Source organism: Centroberyx gerrardi, chromosome 5 (genome assembly GCF_048128805.1).
Source record: "Centroberyx gerrardi isolate f3 chromosome 5, fCenGer3.hap1.cur.20231027, whole genome shotgun sequence".
NCBI classification, from domain to species: Eukaryota; Metazoa; Chordata; class Actinopteri; order Beryciformes; family Berycidae; genus Centroberyx; species Centroberyx gerrardi.
Genome location: NC_136001.1, coordinates 10,824,878 through 10,848,198, shown reverse-complemented (window position 1 = coordinate 10,848,198; position 23,321 = coordinate 10,824,878). Strand labels below are relative to the sequence as shown.

General features: G+C 41.2%; 1 protein-coding gene across 1 annotated transcript; it reads right to left on the bottom strand.

Moving 5' to 3' along the window:
* Positions 1-1,130: 1,130 nt before the first annotated feature.
* lactbl1b (lactamase, beta-like 1b) lies at positions 1,131-12,179 on the bottom strand. The gene is made up of 6 exons (XM_071921010.2): positions 12,056-12,179; positions 10,724-10,824; positions 7,917-8,074; positions 4,663-4,910; positions 2,817-2,922; positions 1,131-2,109 (listed from the first exon to the last, which is right to left on the bottom strand). Exons 1-6 carry the CDS (start codon positions 12,177-12,179, stop codon positions 1,131-1,133), a joined length of 1,716 nt encoding a protein of 571 aa, XP_071777111.1.
* Between the last annotated feature and the right edge of the window lie 11,142 nt (positions 12,180-23,321).

Below are 23,321 nucleotides of genomic sequence, written 5' to 3'. Positions count from 1 at the left end.
AATGAAGTTTTCTACTCAAATTATAATCTATGAGAATGAGTTTTAATAGATGCCGGTGTCAGTCTTTCCTTCATATCATGACGGATAAAGTAGCTTTGTTTTATACGAACCATAGCGTTCAAATTCATTTTATTTTGCCACATTGCACCTGATGCTTCAAGATTAAGCAGTATTTGCAATATGTATTCCGATTTCATCATATTTTCAGTCAGCCGATCTAATTTAAAAGGTAAAACAGCAGCATTTGCCTTAGGAGGGTTATTTTTGTCTCCTTGCATCTGCAAGTTCATGCTCGAGTCAGAGCAATATATTATTCATATTGAGGTTAGAGATCAGGATTGAAATTGGAGTCCATTTTTAGGGATTACAAAGTGTAGAGTCATTTCTGGTACCACAAGCCTCTCTGTCCCTAATCGCCTCTTATTGGACTGCCAAAATATTTTGTATCTTAGTCACACATACATTCATGATCATTGACATTGGATCAGCAATCCCTAAAAGGGATGCAACAACACTATTTAAAAAACAGAGTTTATTCGTGTTTGGCATGAACACATCATGGTTTTTATCTGGGGCCGCAAAAAGAGAGTTAGTGACAAAAACCAAAAGTGTGTAATAAATATGTATGAGATGATAAGTTTGTGGAATTGCAATCATAGACTAAGACTTGAAAATATACTGTTTGTAAATGTTTATGTAAATGATCGCAGTAGAGTTGATGAAAGCCGTTGTTCTATTCTCTCTCATGCAAACTCCAGAACAGAAATGACCAAGACAATGTAAGAGTGATGTATATGAAGGCAGGAAAAACACAAGCACTGCATCACATTAACATGAATATGTTCAGTAAATGCTCAGCATGATGAAGGATTTGTATGAAAACTACAATTATATACAATGCCATATTTAACAGAGAATCAAATTAATTTCCTGTGCAAGACATTATACAACTGGGTAAACATTCTGTGGTATTAATTATGTAATTCAATAACACAATTCTGTCCGCGAAATGTCCTCTAATTTTCCACTTGGTTTTCAATATACATCCTCCTTTTTGTTTAGAGTTCCTTACAGATCCCAAGGACACCTCCACACCATTTGTCTGTTACAGGCCACAGTTTTGCTGCAGTTCAGTTTGAAAAGGACGGCCTGCGGGCTATTCTAACCACGTTATATGTATTTAGTCCTGGTGCATCAAAACCAGGGGACAAACCCCGCTTGTCAAACATGTAGAAGTTAAATAGTTGTCCATCCTGGGCCTCCAGGGACACGGAGGCGGTGCTGACCCGTAAAACACAGGGGTACTCCTTCTCAAACACCACCCTGAACACCCGCTCAACCAGGTAGTTGAGTTTGATTGTCCTGTACTTCTCTGGGATCAGCTCCTCGATCTGCGGCCCAAACTGCTGCATGATCAGAACTCCATCTGGTCCGGCTTTGATCTCATAGAAGGTGATGTTTCCGTAGGTGAAAAAGCCGATGTAAGGATCTGGGTTTGGGGGGGCGAAGAGGACCTTCTTGGCCTCCCGGAAGGCTTTCTCTATGGCTGGGATGATGTGGCTGTAGGCCTTGCTGACCACATCCTGGCTCTGGGACCTGCTGCCCGCCATGAGCACCACCAGGCCCAGCTTCAGTCTGGGCACCAGGGAGAAGGTGGCCGAGTAGCCGTCCAGATCTCCGTCCTTACGCACCACCTCATACCCCAGCTGCTCGTTCACCTCCCACGGCGTCCCGGTGCGGTTGGCGAAGTAGTCCTTATCGCACCTGAAGAGCGGCGTCAGCATGATCTTCAGGGTGTCCGGCTCCAGGAGCTTGCGGTGATAGGCGCCCAGCAGCATCATGGCTAGCTTGGCCAAGTCCGCCGCTGTGGAGAACATCTGACCCGAGGGCCGGTACCAGCCCAGGTCATAGAGAGGGGCTGGCTGCCCGCTGGAATACACCCCCACTGCCATCTGGCTCTGCAGCCCGGGGGTGATGTCGAACCCAGTGTCCTCCATCCCCAGCCGGTCTAGGATGTTGTCAGTGATCCAGCGCTGGTAGTCGATGCCGATCACTCTCTCAGCCATCACATGAGCCAGCAGCGAGAAGGCAAGGTTGCTGTAGTGGCACCTAGAAGAGAACAAGTGAAAGAAATATAAATATCAAGTTCACTAATGTAGAAAATGTGAGACAAAACTTCTGTATATACCAGAGTTCAAAATTATTAACTGTGTACAACAGGCTGAAACTGTACCAAACAAGTGAAACATGTTGTCCCCCACAAATGATGCAGGCACCCCTTGGGCCAATTAGTAACAAGATGCATCATCCAAGTTTCATCAGCATCGGACTGGCGGTGCGGCCATTATGGCCTTTCAAACTTTGAAATTTTGACCTTTAATTATAGCGCCCAAATTAGGCCAATCAGTGTCATCTTTGTCAACGCCCGAACAAAATGCCAAAATGCATCATCCCTTTCGAGATTTGTCAAAATTGCACCAGTAGTGTCTGACATATCACATTTGATTTTTAAGATTTTGACCTTTAATTATAGTTCCCCTATTAGGCCAATCAGTGTGTATTTTTTTTAATGCTGGAACACATTCCTCCATGTTTTGGCAAAATCAGACCAGTGATGTCTGTGATTTCACCTGAGATATAATGTTTGGACGGATGCAGCTCAATCCATATTCCCAATTTTATCATGTGGGGGACAATAAACAGAGAATATTTACTGAACACTGGCAGAGTGGTAGCGTCTATACATTTTCTATACCAATCACAATAACAATTTAAATTTAAAAATATCTGAATCAGCACAGCATAACAAATCTTACTTGGTGCCTGGGTCTGCGACTAGGACGTCATCTTGTAGTAGATTGATTGCCGATTGTGTTTTCCCTTTCCAAAGCAGATTTGTGGCCCGGAGTCTCCTGGGCAGGCCTGGGAAGTAAAAAAAAAAAAAGAAAGAAAACAAAAGCAAACATAACTGATGAACTGTGTGTATGCATTAGATTCAAACATTACTACTTCTTTATCTCACTTTACTTCTCAAAAATGGGACAGCTCTGCACTTTTTACCATTTCACTTTGTTGGTTTAATCCCCTTTCACCGGTATCAGCAATTTATCAGTATTCCTGCTGAAATGACAAAGTTTCTTGAACAAATAGATTATCTAGCTCACCCTCGACACCTCCGTGATGAAACCAGACAAGGTGGGAGATTTAAAGGTTTATTAACCCCCTCATCTTGATTCAGTATACAGAGTGAAGTATTACAAAGTGAATAGCTAACTTGAGATAAACAGACGCGTGTGAATGCATGACCACAGGAACTCATCTGTTCTATGGATACATCGTTGTTGAATAACTCATGTATGAATAAGAATAACTTGTGTGTCTATTAGGTGACATAACAGCTCAGATTGTAAATGTATACCTCCACTGTTACAGCTATCCCTTTATCCCTTGCAATCTGTACAGTACACACTGGCATGCATACTGATTTCTTTTTATCTTGCTTTTAACTGTGCTGTAACAGTTGCTCAGCGGCCGGTCTCATTGATCACAGCAGACAATAAGCAGAAGCAGCGATAATCTAAATGCAAATGTACATTTCTTTTCATGTTTTTTGAATCCCAGTGATGCACCGGTGGGTCCTGGGCAGTAGGCATGAAGTTATGTGATTTGGTTTGCAACAACAACCTCCTTAATAAAGTCATTTCTGCAATGCATGCAGGAACACATTTAAAGCTGCACAGGGCAAATCCGTGCATTGGCAGATCCAAATGGCAGCGAAAGGGAACTGTTTAAATAAATTTAACTTCAATACTCAAAAATCATGTAACTTGTCGTCACAGTATGCTCATGTTTACCAACCCTGCCAGTCTGTGATTGCCAAAGGATACTAAAAGGGACAAGAGAGGCAAAATATCTAACATTGGTGAATCCAGCTTTCTCTGGACAGAGCGCTCACTAGCTGCTGTTTACGACAGTGATTCTCAACCTTTTTCATATCACAGACTCCTAATTTAGGCCACATTAGGGCCAAAGACCCCCATTTGATGAGATTTTGTCTTTCGGACCCAAATCTGAGAACATTTTTATTGTTAGATGTGATTTTGTCCAGAATTCCATGACTGTCTGTATTGTAGGTAGAGTACAGTGAAACTATGATCAAAATAGTCATTCTTCTACATTCTCTAATTGTGTTAACTGCTTGTAAATGAAATAATGGTGAAGTTTAACAATTCAGCAATGTGCTGGGGACCCCTTGGAACCTCTCAAGGACCCCTGGTGGTCCCCGGACCCCACGTTGAGAACCACTGGTTTAGGAGACCGATTGTATTTTGCTCTTAAGTTTCGATCCGTCACTTGCTGTGGGCGAAGAAGTGTCCATACCAGACACCAGAATTTCATTTGAGCAAATAGGGTAAAACCACGGCATCTATATTAGAGGAGATGGGACGCTGTTCTCTATTGCAGCCCTACTTTGTGATTTTGGCTGACAGGACAAGTGCATTTTTACATAAAAATCTTGCCTGGTGCAGCTTTAAGACATAAAGGAAATACATTGCCATATCTGATCAGTTAGATCTCAAACGTTCTGTCTTGGTTGTCTTTTTTGGAAATTTAGCTAAACTTGAAGATACTAAGTTGCTCAAAAGCACCCAGTGAAGCTACCTGAGAGCTGGCTGGCCATCCTGCGCAGGGTGACGGAGGAGGAGCGGATCTGAACCTCACCGCTGTCCAGAAATATCAGGCCATCTGTCACGTATTTCAGCTCCGAGTCTCGCGTCTTCCCCAGCGGGTTTTTGATGGTGAAGTTCTCCACATACTTCTCCAAAGGGTCGTCTAAGGAGCCGATCTTCCCGTCCTCCCACAGCCTGTACAGCATCAGCGTCGGGAAGATCTTGGACAGGCTGGCAATTCTGAAAGACAGAGAATAAGTTTGTGAGTATCTACATATTGGCACACTCCTGTAAAGTTCATTAAATTGGCTGAAATGTAATTTTTGTTGCATGTTTTAGTTGCTTTCAGTGCTGTGCTTGTTGTTGATGGTGTTATTTATCCATTATGCTGTTTGCTGTCTGCAGGTCCCTATGTGTGTCCGTCAACATTACAGTTTTTATGTTTTCTGTTGCCTTCTGTAAACACCTAGCCTTCTTATCTTGTCTCCGTGCCTTGTGTGTGTGTCCCTTTTCCCCTAATTCCCCATCAACAGGCATTTTGCCAGACCGTCATTGGAAAAGGGAATTTGTTCTTAATTTACTTGCCTGGTTAAATAAATGTTAAATAAATAAAATAAACCAAAATATGTACAAAATATGTATTTACATGATTAATTTGTGTTGTTAGTACAGTCATGATAGAGTTGGATTGGAAGACAGAGACAATAGCATGAGTATTTATTATTCTGTATTAGATATACTGTAGCTATGCAGTAGTTATTGACATGCAAAATACTTTGTTCCAGTCTTGGATACAGTGGCTTGGATAAAAAGCTATTCTGAAACTCTTTTAGATAGTCCTGACAGATAATTTGGACATAAAGATGGAGGACATTTTAAAACAATTTTTTTTAGAAAGTAGAAAGTTAGACAGAAAGTTTCCTGCAACAAGCACATGGGTGGGTGCAATCTGCCCGCAGAAAACACTTAAGTGAATTTATACCATCGGAATCCATCTGTCGCTCCGTTCCATCTGGTTGTCTGTCAGCAGGGTCTCTCAAAAAGCTATGAGTGTTGGATTAGGGTCAGAACTGATTCAGTTTTCACACTGATTGGCCAAAGGGGGGCGTGGCAGTGGGCGTAGCTTCTCAAAAATAGGCATGTAACTTCCGAACGCATTCAAATAACACCATCAGACATAGGAATTGTACGTCTATCAGCAGACAGAAGAAGAGACTCCATTATTGGCCCAATCAAACAACATGGGGGCACTGGAGAGCTCATTTCCGGTTTAGACATAACATCAGGGGTTAAAGTGGGATTTGGCAGGTGGGGGAACCCTGTTTCGGGGGGGGGGTAAGATACATAATTGGTTGGGGGGTCAGAAAAAAATAAAATTTCCTGCATTTCTACACCACCTAACCTCTTGGATTAAGTCAAGAAACAGCAACCCTGTATAATGTTAACCAAAAATGTTAAATTATGTTATATTGCTAGATTTCAGCATTAAGGTGCTTACATTCATGATTTTGCATAGGCATACTAACCTAAAAACCTATTGTTGGGAATCTTGAGAAAGTTTCAGAGCGACAGACACAGAGCGTCCCCGTAACCATAGTAACTCACTCTCACTCCTGCCTGCGTGCGCACAGGGCGAGAGGAGAGGGAGAGACGCAGAAGAGCAGCTGACTGAGATTACTCTGAGCAGCATGCATGGGAATAAATTACAATGTAATAGATTTGTGTATATTTCTCGCTATTCAGATGGTCTGAATAACTCTCTGCTGCACGGTGCTGCTCTGTCTCGTCTCGTGCGCTGTCAGTGTCTCTTTTCACGCTGCGATGTTATCAGTTATGAATTTGTTTTTCACTGCGTGAGAAAATGGACTTGTGGCGTGAGAGCGTGTGAAAAATGTCAATTGCGTGAGTCTCACGGTCAATGCGTGAGAGTTGGCAACCCTGTGAACAAGCTTGACATTATTATGTATGAAACTGCCAATCAGAATTATTTACTTATTAATCGAAGGTGCTGGAACGCCGTTCCGGATCGTTCCGGCCCACTTTAACCCCTGCATAACATGTACATGGAAGTGGCATCTTGACAATTGCATAGCGTTGGCGGAGGTAGGATCTCTACTGACTGCCATCTATTTTGTCCCAGAATCAATCCAAAATGGCTTGATTTTGATGCTGGGCGCTCATGAATAGGCTGAAAAGACCTGGGATTGATTGTGTCCGGGTGTGCCGAACATAATTGCCAGCTGCAGCAAAAATGTCTAAATGTGGAAAAATGTCTTAAATGAACCATCACCCCTTTCAAGAGCAGCTGTGAATTCGACAGAGCACTTACGATCTGAAAGTGCTCAGTGAATCTTTATGGATCCACCTTTTAAAGTCAAATCCTCTCAGAGCGAAATGGGTACTTCAATGCATAGATTTTCCTTTTAGATGCTGCAGTTTGTAGTTTGAGCTGTCAGTTATAAGCACTTAGTTTTGTTTCACCACAGATAGATTGGAGTCATGAATGTATTCTGTCCAGACTGAGGTCAAAACAACTAATTCTTAGCATTTTTTTTAACCTAAGTAACAGATAGTTGGGATTTGCCATATGGGACAATAGAATGAGCATGAGAAACTTTAGACAACCACTAGAAAGTATTTGAATGTCAATTTAGTTTACTTTTGTGTGATTGACAACTTGCCTGACACTATCTGAGTTAACAGATAGTGTGCAGTAAACCCCAACTATCTGGTACTCCAAGCAGATGAAAACAAACATAAAGACCCAGGTCTGATTCTGTTCCCAGCTTTCTGCATCAGGAGAATTGAGAAAATTCAGATAACACAAGACCAGAATGTGTCTAACATCACTCAAAGTGATGCGTTTTATGTTTCCAGCAGCAGCAACAGCAGTTTGTTTGGAATAAACAGAAGAAGAACTGGGTAGTTAGTATAAGCAGCGATAGCCACCGTGGCTGAACAAAGAAAAGAGCGCCACCTACAGAAACTCACACTGCATCGACAGAAAATCCAAAGACATCACAGTACTGGAGACACTGTTTGATTGACAGGTGATCTCTGGGAAGTGCAGTGCAGAAACACCACAGCAACGACCACTTATCACCAAAGATATCACCCAAAAAAACCCCCAACAAATACAAGGATCCAGCAGATTACTACTTTAACCGATCAGACCAGTGAAGAAGAAATTCTTATTTGCAATTACATGAATGATGACTTTGCAAAAGGCCACAGTGCAGTACTCACCTGTAGATTGTGTACTCATTGGGCGGGCCGGACAGAGGATCGCTCCCATTCCTTTTTCCAAAGTTGCCGGTCCACAGGACGGTGTCGTTGAAGATCACGATGGCTGACAGAGAGGGAAGGCTGATGGGGTTGACGCTCTGCCGAAGCAGCGTGTCCACCTGAACCAGGACAGAGCAGAGCAGGAGGTGAGGAGTTTCATTCCAAAATGTTACGTATCCATTTTAGATTTTTGGGGAGTTCAGAGTTATGTCAAGTTCATTTGTATAGCCCTTAATCACAGTTACAGTCTCAAAGGGCTTTGCAACACCCACATTATGAAAACTATAAATGAAAAAACTGTTATAGTGGGTGTCACACTTTTCACACTTTCCAAGTCAAGTCAAGTTCCTTTGTATAGTGCTTAATCACAGCTACAGTCTCAAAGGGCTTCACAACACCCACATTATGAAAACAATAAATGACACCCCCCCCCCCATTAGAACAAGGAAAACTCCTACAAAAACCTCAACAGGAGAAAAAAAAAAGAAGAAACCTCAGTCAGTGGGCACACAATACACACAATAAATCTCATTTTGGACTGAAACTCAAATACTACTCGTCAAGCATCGATTCAGTTCTCCATCATTTGTCGCTATAAAATTAAAAGTCTACTGTAAGGAAAGTGGATTGTTTTCATGACGCTCTTTTGCCATGAAACCATCAGTTCAGATGTACGGAGCCGTATTGATTCGTGGATCCTTCCTCGTGGTCTTTTCATAACTCAAGGTACTGTAAGGCACAGCAGTATGAATCTCTATCAGTCTATAAGTGTAGATGGAAATTTTGTGTGGCATAGACACATTTTTTTTCCACCTCTTAACTTCACAATAAAGTGAATAAGCATTATATAAAAAAAAGAATATGCCATCATTCCACCAGTACTCCATTACTACAAAGAGGAATGGATCACACAGGCATCTACTCTAACTGCTTCACGGATGTAAGTAAGTGAGTGCGTCTTTATTTTATACAGCACTTTTCAAACTGATATTACAAAGTGCTTTACACAAAAAAAGACATCAAAAAAAGGGCAGCAAACGGTGTTCAACACAGCGACTGCAACAGCAGAGAGCAATGTAACAGGCACTTAAAATACCAAACCAAAAGGAAAATAAAAAAATATAAGTGATAGGGAGGAAGACACAACATCATCAAAGCCATAAAAAAAAAAGTCTTACAAATGAACATTTTTTAGCTGACACAAGGATTATTTCCTCTATCTAATGCTTTGAATCCATCATGAGAAAAAGTACATCTTGGACGCAAACAAAAACGTCTGGATAATCCACACAAGATTACCTCCAACTAAGTCTCTGTATTGCTAGTCACGCACACTGCTTAATATTGGGTTAAAAACTGATATAATGCCTAGAAAGCAGAAAAAGGAGACATGGATTGGAGGTGAATGCGACCAGACTGTCAATCAAAGTGCAACTGTCTCCTCTGAAAAAGATACTAATGTCAGATGGGTGTTTTGATGATACTTTCAGAGGATGTTTGTTCATTGAAAAGCCATCTGGAGAGCAAGATGCTGATGCCTCATAAAAGTTATAAAAATTACAGACAAGGCTAAAGTGGGAAAAGCTATAAAAAAGAACTTGATTATGCACTTCTTTCCTGTATCTTTTATTTTGTCATGTCTGGAGGAATTAGAATCAGCATCCTTTTATTCACCAAGCATAATAAACGCACAGGAATTTGCCTCGGTGGTTTTGGTGCTTAGACATATTGACAATATATACATACAAAAGTGGCACAACAGATACTGACACTCATGATATTTGTGGTATCGAAGCTACTGGTATCCAAGATTTATCAAATCAACATCTGAGTTCTCAAGATTCAAGATTTGATTGGTCTCCGTAGAGAAATTTGTCTTGGACCCTAAAGAATCCCATGAGCTTTTTTAAAATTTTGTTTATTTAGAAAGTGTTTTGTCCATGATTATCCATATTACTAAATCCCAGCCTGAAAAAAGTGTTATACTTTGCAATGTTTCCTTAAATGTTAGTTAATTTGAATAAGTTAATACTAAAATAAATAAAGTGATAATACAAAAAAAGTGTTTGGATTTGTGTCCATTCAACAAATAAAATTTCATTCTGATAGGATGAAAGTTGTATTTTGTTCACCTGTGTTGCCTCACCTTAATATCTGTATTAATAAGAAACAGATGACAGCCAAAATTGGCCTGATACATCTATTTTCAGAAGGTTTACAAGCTATTATCCCCATTCTACCGCTCTGTGTTTGCATGACATTATGGTGGTTTGTTTGATCCGTACACAGTCATCTATTATTTAATCAGTTAGACCTCGTTTGCTGTAGAGATGAAAGATAGAAGTAAACTATGGTAGAGTTTCAGAAGATAGCAAAGGCACAGAATAAACTAAAAAGTAACTGGTCTGCCCGACTTTAAATTAATCAGCGAAAGTGTCCTGCTGATATTCATCAAACTATTCATCCACAAAATGCAATTATGTCCTCATTACTGATTTAACTATTTTCACATTCTCCTGTGAGCACTAAGTTGTTGGTGTGTCATTGTTTTGTGTTTGATGGACTGTGCAGAGTGGCGCCTCCCTGCAGACAGAAACACAACCTTTGATCAAACAGAGACACACTTTCTCATCAACTATATCTTTAATCTCCTTCTGTCAACCGTAACTGCTATTTGGTGTGAAGGATTATCACATCCAGAGTGTTCATTTTCCTCCTTGGTGGACACGATAGAAAAACATGACCACAGATCGAGGCACTGCTCTCACCTTCTCCAGGGCCTCTTTCAAACTGGGAATGGGATGCTCCAGTGGGAGAGGCTCGGGGAAGCGCGGACACATCCTCTCTGATTTGGCGTTGCGACCCATCGCTTCATCTGGCAGCGGACGGAAAACGACAGAAGCAGGAACCGGGCGAGAGAGAGGGGCAGAGGGAGCGTTGAAGGACAGGCCACTGAAATTCCCACTTGATATTTGATAGAATAATGTATGGATGGCATGACACAAAGGCTAACACAATGTGGTATAATTGCCTGGCTCAGAGCTACATTCATTCTCTCTGCCTCCGTGAGGAACCCCGTCGATCTCAAAGGATCCAATTTGACAGACCGCGCTAATGTACATCGATGGATGGATATTTCAATACATTCCATTGTGGCACGAGGCGAGCATTTGCCTTTTCATTCTCCAGAGCTAATGTAGATGAACAATGGGTATATTATAATATGAAAAGATGGATTAGTGCTCATTGAAAGATCATCAAAAACAATATCTATATACTGTATATATTTTTAATCTAACAGCATAGTAAGTTAGATAAAACTTTAATGATCACCGTGGGGGGGAATTGGGTCAAAGGAGTTGGATTCAAGAACACTGTATGTGTAGTTTGAAAAAGAAAAAAAAAACACCATCAAAGTTATTTCGTCATCCAGTTTCTCAATGTAGCTTTTCTTTCCGCATTTGAAATTTCAGGTGACATTTCAAAATTTGGAGGGATGACGCATTTTGGCTCTGTGTTCTGGTGTTTACAAAATTGGTGAATTGGCATAACTGATACAACTTCAGCAGGGAAGATCTGTGAGGCTGCACTGAGACAGCTGCTCTGCTCCTTGGTAAGCACAGTGAAGATCGACTTTAGGAGTGTAATCCAGTTCCCACTTGCAAGAAGAACTTAACGGTAATAGGATTTCACAGTCTCACCTACACGCCAGCGTAGGAGGCGCAGAGATTCACCTCATTCGGCTGCGAGAAAGTAGTCTGTTTTGTACTTTTGTATTTTCTTGAAATTTTTTTATCAGATTTTGAATTATTTAAGTGTTAAGTGAGTGTTAAATTGTGTCCTAATGATAAAATATAAATGCTCCAACAACAGATTCAACAGTCATTCATCTAACATAACACTGTTGTCAAGTGAAAACCTTGTAACTCCAATTTTGGTGAATTTCATGTTGTAACTTCAGTTAAAACAAAATCCAATTAAACTCAAAAATGCATGATGGGCAAGCTAAGATCAAGGCAGTTTTTCTTGACACTTTGGAGATACTAGGTTTTCACCCGACAGCGTCAATATATTTCTGTGTTTTTTCCACTGCCTGTCACCGATGGCGCCGGTCTTACCTGGCAGTAACTTTGGCAGGTGGTACTGCCAGAGGAAGCATCCCGTCATCACCAGCGACAGCAGCAGGAAGAACACCAAGCCCAGCTGGGTCCATTTCACCTTCATCCTCTTGGCTTTAGCGAGTCCGTCTAATTTAACCGTAGCAGCAGGGGCAGCCACGGCAGGAGTTGGCTGAAATACAGACAGACAGACAGACACACACAAACACACAGTGGGTTAGTGTGCCTTTTCTCAAGACACTCATTTCTAAAAATGTCCCCTATTCATGGTTTCTCACAGCCTCAGAGCAGGTATTCCCTTCCGGTTGATATCTGTTGAAGAGCCAGAAACCCCCGTCACCCCCGTTCAGTACAAAAACGATCCCAGCAGCGCTTAAGAGTACTCACCACCTGATGCTAATGCTTCACAAACAGCAGGAGGGCGGACTGGACTACCAACGGAAAACCAATCTTCTTATCACTCAGTCAACGTCCCAACCATCCACTCAGCACTAGTTCGACTGCGTAAGCAACTCCCAGAGCCCCAAAGGCAGCGGCCGGTCTTCCATGGCAGTTTTCCTGACCAGCGGAAAGGCACAGACATGGACTCTCCCATCTCTGATTTCTCACCGACTGTGCTGTAATCCCGGGCCGCCGGCGCTCCGTCTCTCACAATTCAATTTCCTCTCCTGCAGCCACGGGCCTCTGACATCATAATCCCCAGATTTACTCCACCAAAGCCCAGCTGAGCGGGAGGGGAAATCTTAATCTCTAATCCCTGTGAATCAATTCACTTCGGTCCAGTTTCGCCTGCTGGAGCCCACTGCCGAGTCGACACCGAGGCGAACCTTACCCACCTTACCCGAACGCATAAGCCGGAAAAGTTAAATCACATGGGTGCGCCCGTTTTGGATCAAGTGGATGAGTGAATGAAAGAGAATTTGGGATGCTGAGGGGAATTTAGATAATGACACAGGATCAGAGGCAGCAAGGCAATCTCCAACTCTCGGTCCCGCAGCAGCAGCAGCTCACTCTAGTAACAAACTGGCAACCGACATGCAAACTGCACAAAAATACGAAATCCAATTTATCTGCATGTTTTTTATTTAAAAATCGGAATTGGAATCAGAATCAGTGACATACATATGAGCACAGGGACAACAGAAGCTGGTATACTGTGTGAGGGGATATTGCAACACTCTGGGAATTTACTATATTAAATATTCAATCACATTCGGACAGCATGGCACACCGACTGACTGAGGATTTGAGATCAGATGAGGCCTTGACTTGTGGCGATATGCTGGTGCGGCCATTTGTGTGTCTGAGCATTGGGAAAAGCAATAATGACACGGAAGGAACGCTAGTAATTGAAATTACCAACAAATGTGCAAAGTAGCAACTGGGAAATATAAATTGAATGTGTGATCTCTGTGCTCCGAGATTTCTCTAGATTGCGTTTTCAAGATTTAATATTAAAAATGTCACTAGTGTTACAGTTACTACAACTGGTCCGGTCTGTGTCACAGATAAGACACCAAATTAGTGTTGAGCTACAAACGGCTTCTCATTCAATGTGTCCGAGAGATGAATATAAAATTAAAGCGGTGCAATAAAAACATTTTAATTCCTTTAGTTTAATAACACAAGAGCTTTAATAATAATAGTAATGTGACACTTTTTGATCTTGACGAGGAAATTATCTTTTTTGATTTCCCCCTCCACAGAGGTCAGAGGTCAGGCTCAGATACAGAACAGCAGCCCTGGAGCTGGAAGGGACTCAGTAGGCCTATCTTGCTCAAGGACACTTCAGCAGGGTGGAAACCAGAGCATGTGAGCGGAGTGGAGTGAGTTCAAACTCTGCTCAACCGCTCCAGGTCCTCAAGCCCCCGCTCCTCTTCGACTTGGATCAATTGTGTTTGACATCAGTTGCTTGAATCAAGTAGTAATAATTTCCTATTTTTGATAATGACATTCATTTAGTTAGTGATAGGTGTGTAAGAACTTGTAAAGATGAGATATTGGACCTGATTGCAGAGAAGACACCAAGGCGTAACTGTGTGTTTGTTTATATTGACTCAGCAAAAATAAACAAAACTACTGCCAAACAGGGCAGGACTAACCTAAACTGAGCAGACTGCACACTCGTGACTGCAGAGAAAACAACAAAGAATAGACTACAACTACTAAAGCGCATTTTATAGTCATAATCTAAACGTAAAGTAAAGCGCGAATATAAACAATGCGTCGGCAATTACATTTAAATTTTTATATTTCTGCATTGATGTGCAAGTAGCATGTTGTTGAAATCCCATACACAGGGTGGCAGTGTTTAAAAAAAATCATATCGCACCAAAATGAAACACAGAATTAGAGAGGAAGAGGAAGCAGACGTGGAGACAATCACCGGTAAAAACAAACATGGAGGCGACTATAGCACTGCAGCTGGAGGAATGGGATGAGTTGGAGCAGTTGAAACTTGAAGAGTTGGCCAGGATCGCCTCTACGATCAACCAATCAGAGTGCGCGACTCAGCGTAGACTCGACGCAAAATTGAGATTCTTGGGCAGGTACGCAACACCTAGGCGGAGAACTTTTTCATGCCCAAATACGCGTCAAATAGCGTCAGTTTGTGCTATTTTCATTAAAGTATAAAATGCGCTTAAGATAACGTAGCTCACCACAGCTAGGCTTAACAGGCACACAATCACAGGTCTGATACTTTGGTGAAATATTTTGCACATTCCATTTTAAATTCATCAGTTTGTTGCTTATCTGTGATCTTAACGTTAGCATACGGTAAATTACATGTGGTGTGGAGAACTAGGACATTCTGTGCAGAGCGGAGCAGAGCAGGAACTTGACAACATGGGGGCTTGAACCCAAGTCCTCTAGCTGAAGCTCAGTCTCTCTAGTCGCTAAGCCACCTTGACACTCCTACAGTATAATCTGTATATCATAGCGGCTTAAAATCGATAAACTAACGAAAATCTTGCTTAATATAGCTCTTGTCCATCATTGGTTACATCCCCCCGACTTTCATTCCTTCAGTCAACTTAATCACAAGATATTAATGGTTGAAATGGTCTCTCCAAGGCTCAGTAATGTATTTCGATGGTTATAGGTATAATGATGCGATATGGGCAAATAGTGTGTGAAAGCAGGCTGGAGCTGATCCTGGTTGCGTAACCCAGTGATAGCCAGGGAGCACAGCAGCTGGCCCATTTCACAGATGAGCACTAAGGCAGACAAACGCACGCACGCACATGCACACATACACACACACACACACACACACACACACACAGATAAACACAACCTCTCTCTAACCACCAGAGCAGTGTACTGTATTTTCTGTGTGTAATGCGTGTTGTGTGTGTGTGTCTGTGTGGTTTGCACGCTCATTTATGTGTCTGTGTGTGCATCAGTTTCCGTGTGTGTGTGTGTGCATGTGTGTTGGTCGGAGTGTGGGTGCCTTGTCTGTGTGTGTGGAGTGGATGCTTTTACCTGTGCTTGAACCCCATCCACTGAGGTTTCTCTGAGGACTTTACTCCCCGCCTTGCCCATGGTCTTACTGCACAGGCTGTAACACGAATAAGAAAAAAAAAATACAGTTATAGTTTTCGCACAAAAGACCTGCAGGCATCATATTCATAACTTCAGTCTTGAAATGATGCAGGATGTTATCTATCTGGTTATCTTTCCTCATATACGCTCTTCTTTCATTCCTCCTTGATCAGAGAATAGTAATGGTAGCAACACTTGCAATGTATAAATATCAGCTGTAATGTATAAAACCTAGAGGGACGCAGAAAAAGGAAAACAAAGGAGAGAAACTGGAACCTGGTCCTGGTCCAGTTGGTTATTGTTAGAGCTCATAGATTAAGCCTATTAGTAATCAGAATATAATGGTTGTGTTGATGTGTTCATGGCCGGCTGTGTGCCTGAGAGCTGGGAAGAGCAATAATGGCAGTGAAAAAGCGATTTGGATTGCTGTCAAGCTTGGCAACAATCAGAGCAATTGGAAAACACAGACTGAAAATGCACTCTCAGTGGGGTGAGATGACTCTAAATTTCCCTTTAACAATTTCATGTGGATTAACAATACCAGTAATGTTAACAATACTGGCAGTTATTGTTTAAAGGCCTATTAGCAATCAAAATATAGTGCTATCTTGGGCTTACCCAGCTATTGGCTTTGTCAAAATTACAGGATACAAGAATATGTGACAAGTGTGGCTTTAAATGTATTTTGAAGGTCTTTTTATAAATGAATCATTTGACTTTATAAACATTGCAGGAAAATGGATGTGTATTGTGAGTCATGGTGAGATCTGAAAGCTGCTGAGTTTATTTTCCATCAGCACCTCCCATCATTCACAAAAACAAAATAATATCACAGGCTTCAACCATAACCCCACTTCACACTGCATGTCTCTTATGAGTCACATAATGCAATACAACAAATTAGTATAAAAAACACACAAAAAAGAGTGTGGGCTGGTGGTTTCATAACCCTTTTGGAGAATAACAATGAGCTTCAGTCGTTGTTACTGCTCTCCTAGGACAGTTCAGTCTCTATGCAGTGAAGCTGCACTACAATCTCCTATTAAGATTGTGCCTGATTAGTGCCTGTTCACACCTAAATGTGTTTTGCATCCAGTGTCCAGAACAACAGTAACAACCCCATTAACATACCCTGCAAAATTAAAATTAATTGTATCAAGATAATGTCACTTGATTCAAGATTTTTTTTTTTAAACAATTTATTTTGCAGGGGGAAACAAGTGAAATATTCTCATCCCCTTGACAAAGTTTCGTATTTGTTCTGTGGAAAGTAAAGTTTTAAGACTCAATACTAGACTGACTGACTTGGTAAGATGGAAAACCACGCAGTGTGTAAAGGGACAAAACAAAATAGTCGCCGCACAGTTGGAAAAACCTAAAAGAACGCATATGGCTAAATACAGTTCCGATCTATAGGCGCCGATTTATGCTTCTGCCGGTGGGTGCTCAAAACAGTTGAATGCCCCACGCCCGAGATAAAGCTTCTGCAGTAACCATAGCCTACATGACTTGTTGCTGTACGGATATGGAAAAAGTAGTCAAACGCACGCATTTCAGCACCATAGGAAATTAACAGCGACCGACACACATGCGCGCGCACACACACACACACACACACACATTGGAGATCAAACGTTTAACTAACGATACACACCATGAAACGCACGGAAAATAATAATCAATGCCACCGAAATTATTTAGTAAAAAGGCTCACATGAACATAAATCATAGGCCAAGTGCACAATCCAACACAATCCGACACCACCGTGGCTGAGACACCGCTGCTATAGCCCAGTACACCCATAAAGAACTTGACATAACACTATAGGCTACAAGGGGCCTATTAACAAGCCAAACAAGTTATAATATCATTACACACGCAAAGAAAGCATACAAGCGCACGCAGTAAAATACAGTCAATTAATTAACCATCAACACATAGGCCCACACAGCTACTAAATATTAAAAATTGGATTTGTTTTTCACTCACCATTGACGTTATTTCTTTACGAGGAAAGTGTTACTCCTTGCAGCCGTGCGCTTGATGAATTCATCTGACGATTACATCCAGGTTCCTATTTCGTGACACATTCTTGTGACAGTTCAATACAGCAACATGGGTCAGTCTTGCTTGCCCCGCTGTGGACCGCAGATAAGTTTTAAGACGCCGCAGGCCTGAAAATGACCTTTCTGAACTGCAGGATGTTACAGGGACAGTCAGTGCGAGTTTCAGTAGTTTGGTGATCGGATCAACTTGTTTTGCAACGTGGGCTATGCTATCAAATCAACGTAAATTTGGCCCCGGCCGCTGGCGCATATACAGTAGGCCTATCAAGTGCATTGTCCCCATTGTCTTCATCGGCGCCTATGGTTCCGATGGCAACATATACTGTAGCCTCTTCACACACACACACACACACACACGCACAATTGCAAAGCAGCAGCAGTGTTCTCTTCTACCCAGTGGAGCTAGACATATTACACAAGGCACAAGGTTAGATTGCCATCAACAAAGCAGAAAGAAAAAAGTTTCCCTGCCTCCCAAGCTGTGATGTTCAGCAAAGCTCCATAGAGAGTGAATTAGAAATGAGAACAGGCGGAGGAGGTAATGGCAACAGTAAGGTCATTTTCCATGGCACATTTCCTCATTTCTGCTAGCACTGCTCTAGTATAAAATGTACTTTGCATGACTCACACTGAAATCACAGTTTGGAATTGTAACAGGCTGGTTGCTAACCTTCGGAAGGATTTGTTCATAAAAACGTATCGTACTGCACAAGGCAGTATGAGCGGCAATGCAAACTCTCGCATTGGGTGGTGTTCCTCTTAAATCATGAGAAATCACTTTGAAATTTTCTAATATTCTCCTCTGAAATATACTAGCCCTAATCTGAGTGTGGGAACGAAAAAATAGACTTCCACATATTGTCTGAAATGAATAACCAAGGGTCAGAGAGGCATAAGATACATCTCTGCTGTAAACTATAGAGGGAACAGATTTTTCCACTTAAACAACTTCCCAGTGGCATATAATAGTAAAGTATTACACATTACTAGTATGATGAAAGCTGACATACGGATTGGATCAGTGTTCATGAAGGTGCCATACCAGTGTTATGAAATTCTTGATCTGGCATTATGAATGTGTTATAAACCAGTGGTAAAGAATAGAGTTACAGAGGAGGTGAAAGTAAGATTGTGCAGATCTGTCTGTCAATCCATTACAGTCCTTATTACTCCAACACTTTACTGAAGCTAATCTGTCAGTGGCCCTTTAAGATTAATACCTTCAACTTTGCACTCAATTTGTCCATATTTGTTGATGACAAAGCATTCATATAGAGCTTGACATGTGCCACCATTATTAGGAGTCTGATAACATTTACTCTGTTTCTTTCTTCATCTATTTTAGCTATTGTAATCTGTAGAAGAAAATGAGTCTCTCCAGTGCATATTTCACATACTGTAGCTTACAAAGTTTACATGGCTATTGTAAGCTATAAAATTAGAACCATTAACAAGAAATCTTAGTGACTGAGTATTTAAGGGTGCGTTCACACCAAGCATGTTTGGAGCAGTTAATTCAAACCTTTGCTCCTTTAGTTCTGGTTCGTTTGGACAGGTGAGAACAATCCATTTGAACTCAGGTGGCACCAAATAACGGCAGGAAGACGCAAGGAGCTGCGGGTCTCGGTCGTCTTCCAAGTGACCTGCTGTGCAGTTCATTGAGTGAGAATGTAATCCAAACCAACTACAGGAAACAGCCTCAAAACACAAGGTTTTATGGGTATAAGGAGACATCTGATAGCCACCAGTTACTCATGCTTGGAAAGCCTAGCATAAGAAAATGAACTGAGGGCAAACCACAGTCTGGACTGATGCTCATATTCAGCTGGTTCATACCTGGTATGAACGCCAGAGAAAGTAAATTCATGGCAAAGAGACACAAACAAGTCCATCAGGTTTAGCTAAAGGGACTGGAATCAGATTTGTTTTGATTCCCCCGCTGCCAACAAAAACCCAAACATAGCGGGATGGCAAGTTACAAAAACTCTACTAAAAGCTACTTGTGTATCCATGTGACTTGTTTACAACTTCTGGGTTGATTGTAATTGGGCAGTGTGAACCTAAACGAACAAAATTCAAAAATGCAACAAAGTAAACTTTTCCACTCTGGTTCGGACCAAAGAAAATTAACAAGTGTGACTGCAGCCTAAGCACCAACTCCATATTTCTAGGCTGTGAGAGGTTGTTCAAAGCAGGTTCGTTGACAAAAGAGTATCAGTTGATTGGATGTCACACACTGGACACTGGAAGGAAAGAGAGGAGAGAGAAAGAGTGAGAAAGACAAAGTTCATGCATGAGATTTAAACCTACAGCATTGAGAGTGCATAGATATCCTGCTGTGTCACCAAGAATTGGAGAAATGCTTCAATAGCTGAAATGTTAGCATGCTATCCAGTGTTAACATTGTACCTCCAGCTATGATTTAGTTGAGAAGGGGCCACTTATGTATACATTTTGGAGTTTTACAGTTCTCAGTCGCTATATTACACACAGAATCATCAGGGATTTGTTTCTTCTTTTATTCAGTGTCATGCTCAAGAGTGCATGAGGGTGATTTCCCAGGTTATAAAACAGCCGAGGCTTCATCCCCCAGCAAATCTGTTCCGGGCCATGTTGCATTGCCTTAAACCCAAGGCAATAATGATAACTTACTACTTAATAAAACACTATTAAAGCTGCTCTAGGCACTTTTTACATAAAAATAGACCTGTTTTTATAAGCCTAAAGCACAAAGTGGGGCTGCAGCAGAGAAGAGTGTCCCATCTCCTGTAATTGGGACACTGTAGATTTGCTCCGTTTGCCTAAATTAACTTCTGGTGTCGGTTATGAACACTGACGGGAAATATTCTCTGCACACAGGAATCGAAACTTAGGAGCGAAATACAAAACTCCTCTCCTCTTTCTCATTCTTGCAAACACTGTGTTGTAGTCTGTACCAAATGAGATTCAAGCTCCCGAGGCGAGGCCTGCCTCCCATCACCAGTTAGCTGCTAGAGTTAACTTGCAAAATTTTAATAACCCGAAAAAGTTGGACAACACAACACCCAATCCACCTCCAGACCTGCTCTCAGTGTCTCTCTCTCTCTCTCTCTCTCTCTCTGCTTTATTGGCATGCCATGTGCAGTAAATGTGTTGCCAAAGCATATCGAAGGGAAAATAATAAATTAAGGAAAGAGAAATATGTGGTAGTAATAATAATAAGTAAGTAAATTATAAAAAGTGAACATAAGAATATGATTGAATGATATCCAAGTTCATTATTCTTATATTGTCTCTCAGTCTCGTTTGATTTGAACTCCATTTGCTCTTCCAAGTACATAAAACAGATTATTAACTTGGCAACTGTAATTAACACAAAATGATTCTGTGTCCTCTTGATGACATCATTTGGGGAACAATTTCACACTCAAAAACTCCTATCGAACCGCAAACTAAACCTTGTTTAATGGTCCAGAACAATTTTGAGAATATCATATCTAAGCTGAAATCCTCTGCAACATTGTTATTTGAATGTTTGCTACTGTTAACAATTGCTTGAAATCCATGTCCTTAAAATATGTGTGAACATCAACAAGGCCTATTGGTAGTATTTTATATATACTGCATGGCAATACCAAGCTTAATACCCAAGGGTTTGTCCATGTGCGCTTCAACACTGATCACAACATCAGTTAAATTCCAGCTAATAACCTGGGCCATGTCATGCCATCCTTCCTGTCTTTCTCTGCCTTTCACTGTCAAACAGAGCCTGTCTTAACAATAATTTAAAGAACGTTTAACTTTATAACTGCAGGGTCACTGAGCTAATGATGACATAATAAGTATTAGTCAGATGCATGATGTTGGATCAGTGAGCTAAGGCACATACAATATATCCGAGTCATCACAAGTTCAAATCCAGCCAGTGTCATGTGTTGCCAGTCATGTCATCTTTCTACTCTTTAGTGTCAAATACTAGCTGAAATAGTATGACAATAATCATAAAAAACGCACATTAGTCAATGAATCCAGTGTTTCTTTGGTGGAGAGAAGCTTCTGAGGTGAGGTGAGCAAAAATACAGGAGAGAGGGCAGTGGACGCTCCTTAATCATGCCATCAATTATTTCACAGCACAGTGAAATAAATAAAGCAGAGGAAACACTGCAGAGAGAAGACTGCATTACTCAAGCTGGAGTCAAACCCACACACACACAGTATTTAGATAATTTCCCATACATCAACCAACAGGCTATTTACTACTTACTGTCTACAGGCATTGTTTAATTGAATTTATATAAGCTGCAACACCAAAAAAAGAAAAATGTCATTAGCCTGCCGGGTTATTTTTCTGCTTTGTTTACTTTTAATCTTACTGCAAGAAACATTACTTGGTCTCCAAACAAATTACAGCTCTGCCAGAGATAGTGGGCACCAGACTAAAACCTGATCTGGCACTGTGCTGCTTTCTCACTGACAAGCTGCTTACTGTGCAACTTCTGAACTGCTGAAGTGGCTGTATCAACCCAGCAGGGTCATTAGCCTGTTGTTGAAATTAATGATTTTGTGTTTGAAAAATGATTCGTTGTGACCTCACAGGCTAAGTGTGAGGGAAAGTAGCCTATAAGTGCAGTGTGGGGTGTGAGTGTACAGTTGGTGTGATCAGGGTCAAGATCAAGTACAGAGGGGTTTGAATTGGGAAGTTTCTGTTATTAGTAGACTATGTTAATAGCAGTTTTAGTGTCACAAACATTTCTCTGGAGGCAAAAATAGCCTCATTGGTTAAAACACAGTGGGCGGATTGAGCTAAAGAATGACGATTTTTCAGAGAGAAAGTTAGCTAAGTGGCAAACTTTGATGGCAAAGAAGGAACTCTGGTCAAAATGCTAAATAAAAATACAAATGGCAATGACTTCTTTTTTTATTCATTCATCTTCATGGCATTCATGATCCTGGAAGGTCAGCAGGCTAGCTAACTAGCTTACCTAGATAGCTGCAGGCTAGTGTGGCTAGTTTCTAACTTGGACAATCAACTAGGCTAACTAGCTAACATAGCGTGTGGCTAGATTGCTGTTTTCCAGTTAATAGCAAGAACATGAGGCTTCCTAATATCAGCTACTCTTACCTCTTGCCTTTTTCACCGGGCTTCAGTCTACCGTTACTTTACCAGAAAAATGGTGGTTCTTTGGCTCCGCCCACTGAGGTGTAAGTCAACCAATGAGATTATTTCTGCCTCCAGTGCAGCTCTGAAATGTTTGTACAGGTAAACCTTGTAAAAGGCTCGTGTCCCTGCACAGCCAGTCTCTAAAACAGCATCAGCCTATCCCACTGACCTGCCATTAGTTTGTCCAGTTTTTCCGCTCTTTAAAACATATTACTAATGTTGTCATGAGGAGACTTAGTTAGCAAAGCAGTTGCATTCTGTAGCAACAAGAGGCAAAGAAAGGTATGATTCTGTGATACCCGGTCCTGTAAAGCATTAAGTCAAATTCAAGCAACAGCTGATGATATGATCTGATCTTATTTGATATGATCAGAGAAATTACTTACATCTGATCAATTGAACAGTAAAGTAATCATACTGTACTTTTATTTATTTATTTTTTTTTTCAATTGAACTCTTCAAATACCACATATCCTTATCTAAAGACTATCACAG

What these genes read in the sequence shown, in the direction of transcription:
- lactbl1b (XM_071921010.2), bottom strand. Translation starts at nt 12,179, where the DNA reads ATGAAGGTGAAATGGACCCAGCTGGGCTTGGTGTTCTTCCTGCTGCTG. An exon ending in AGGTAAGACCGGCGCCATCG is followed by an intron (nt 10,825 to 12,055) that starts GTGACAGGCAGT and finishes TGCCAGATGAAG; the next exon opens with CGATGGGTCGCAACGCCAAA. An exon ending in GTCGCAGACCCAGGCACCAA is followed by an intron (nt 2,110 to 2,816) that starts GTAAGATTTGTT and finishes GTTCTCTTCTAG; the next exon opens with GTGCCACTACAGCAACCTTG.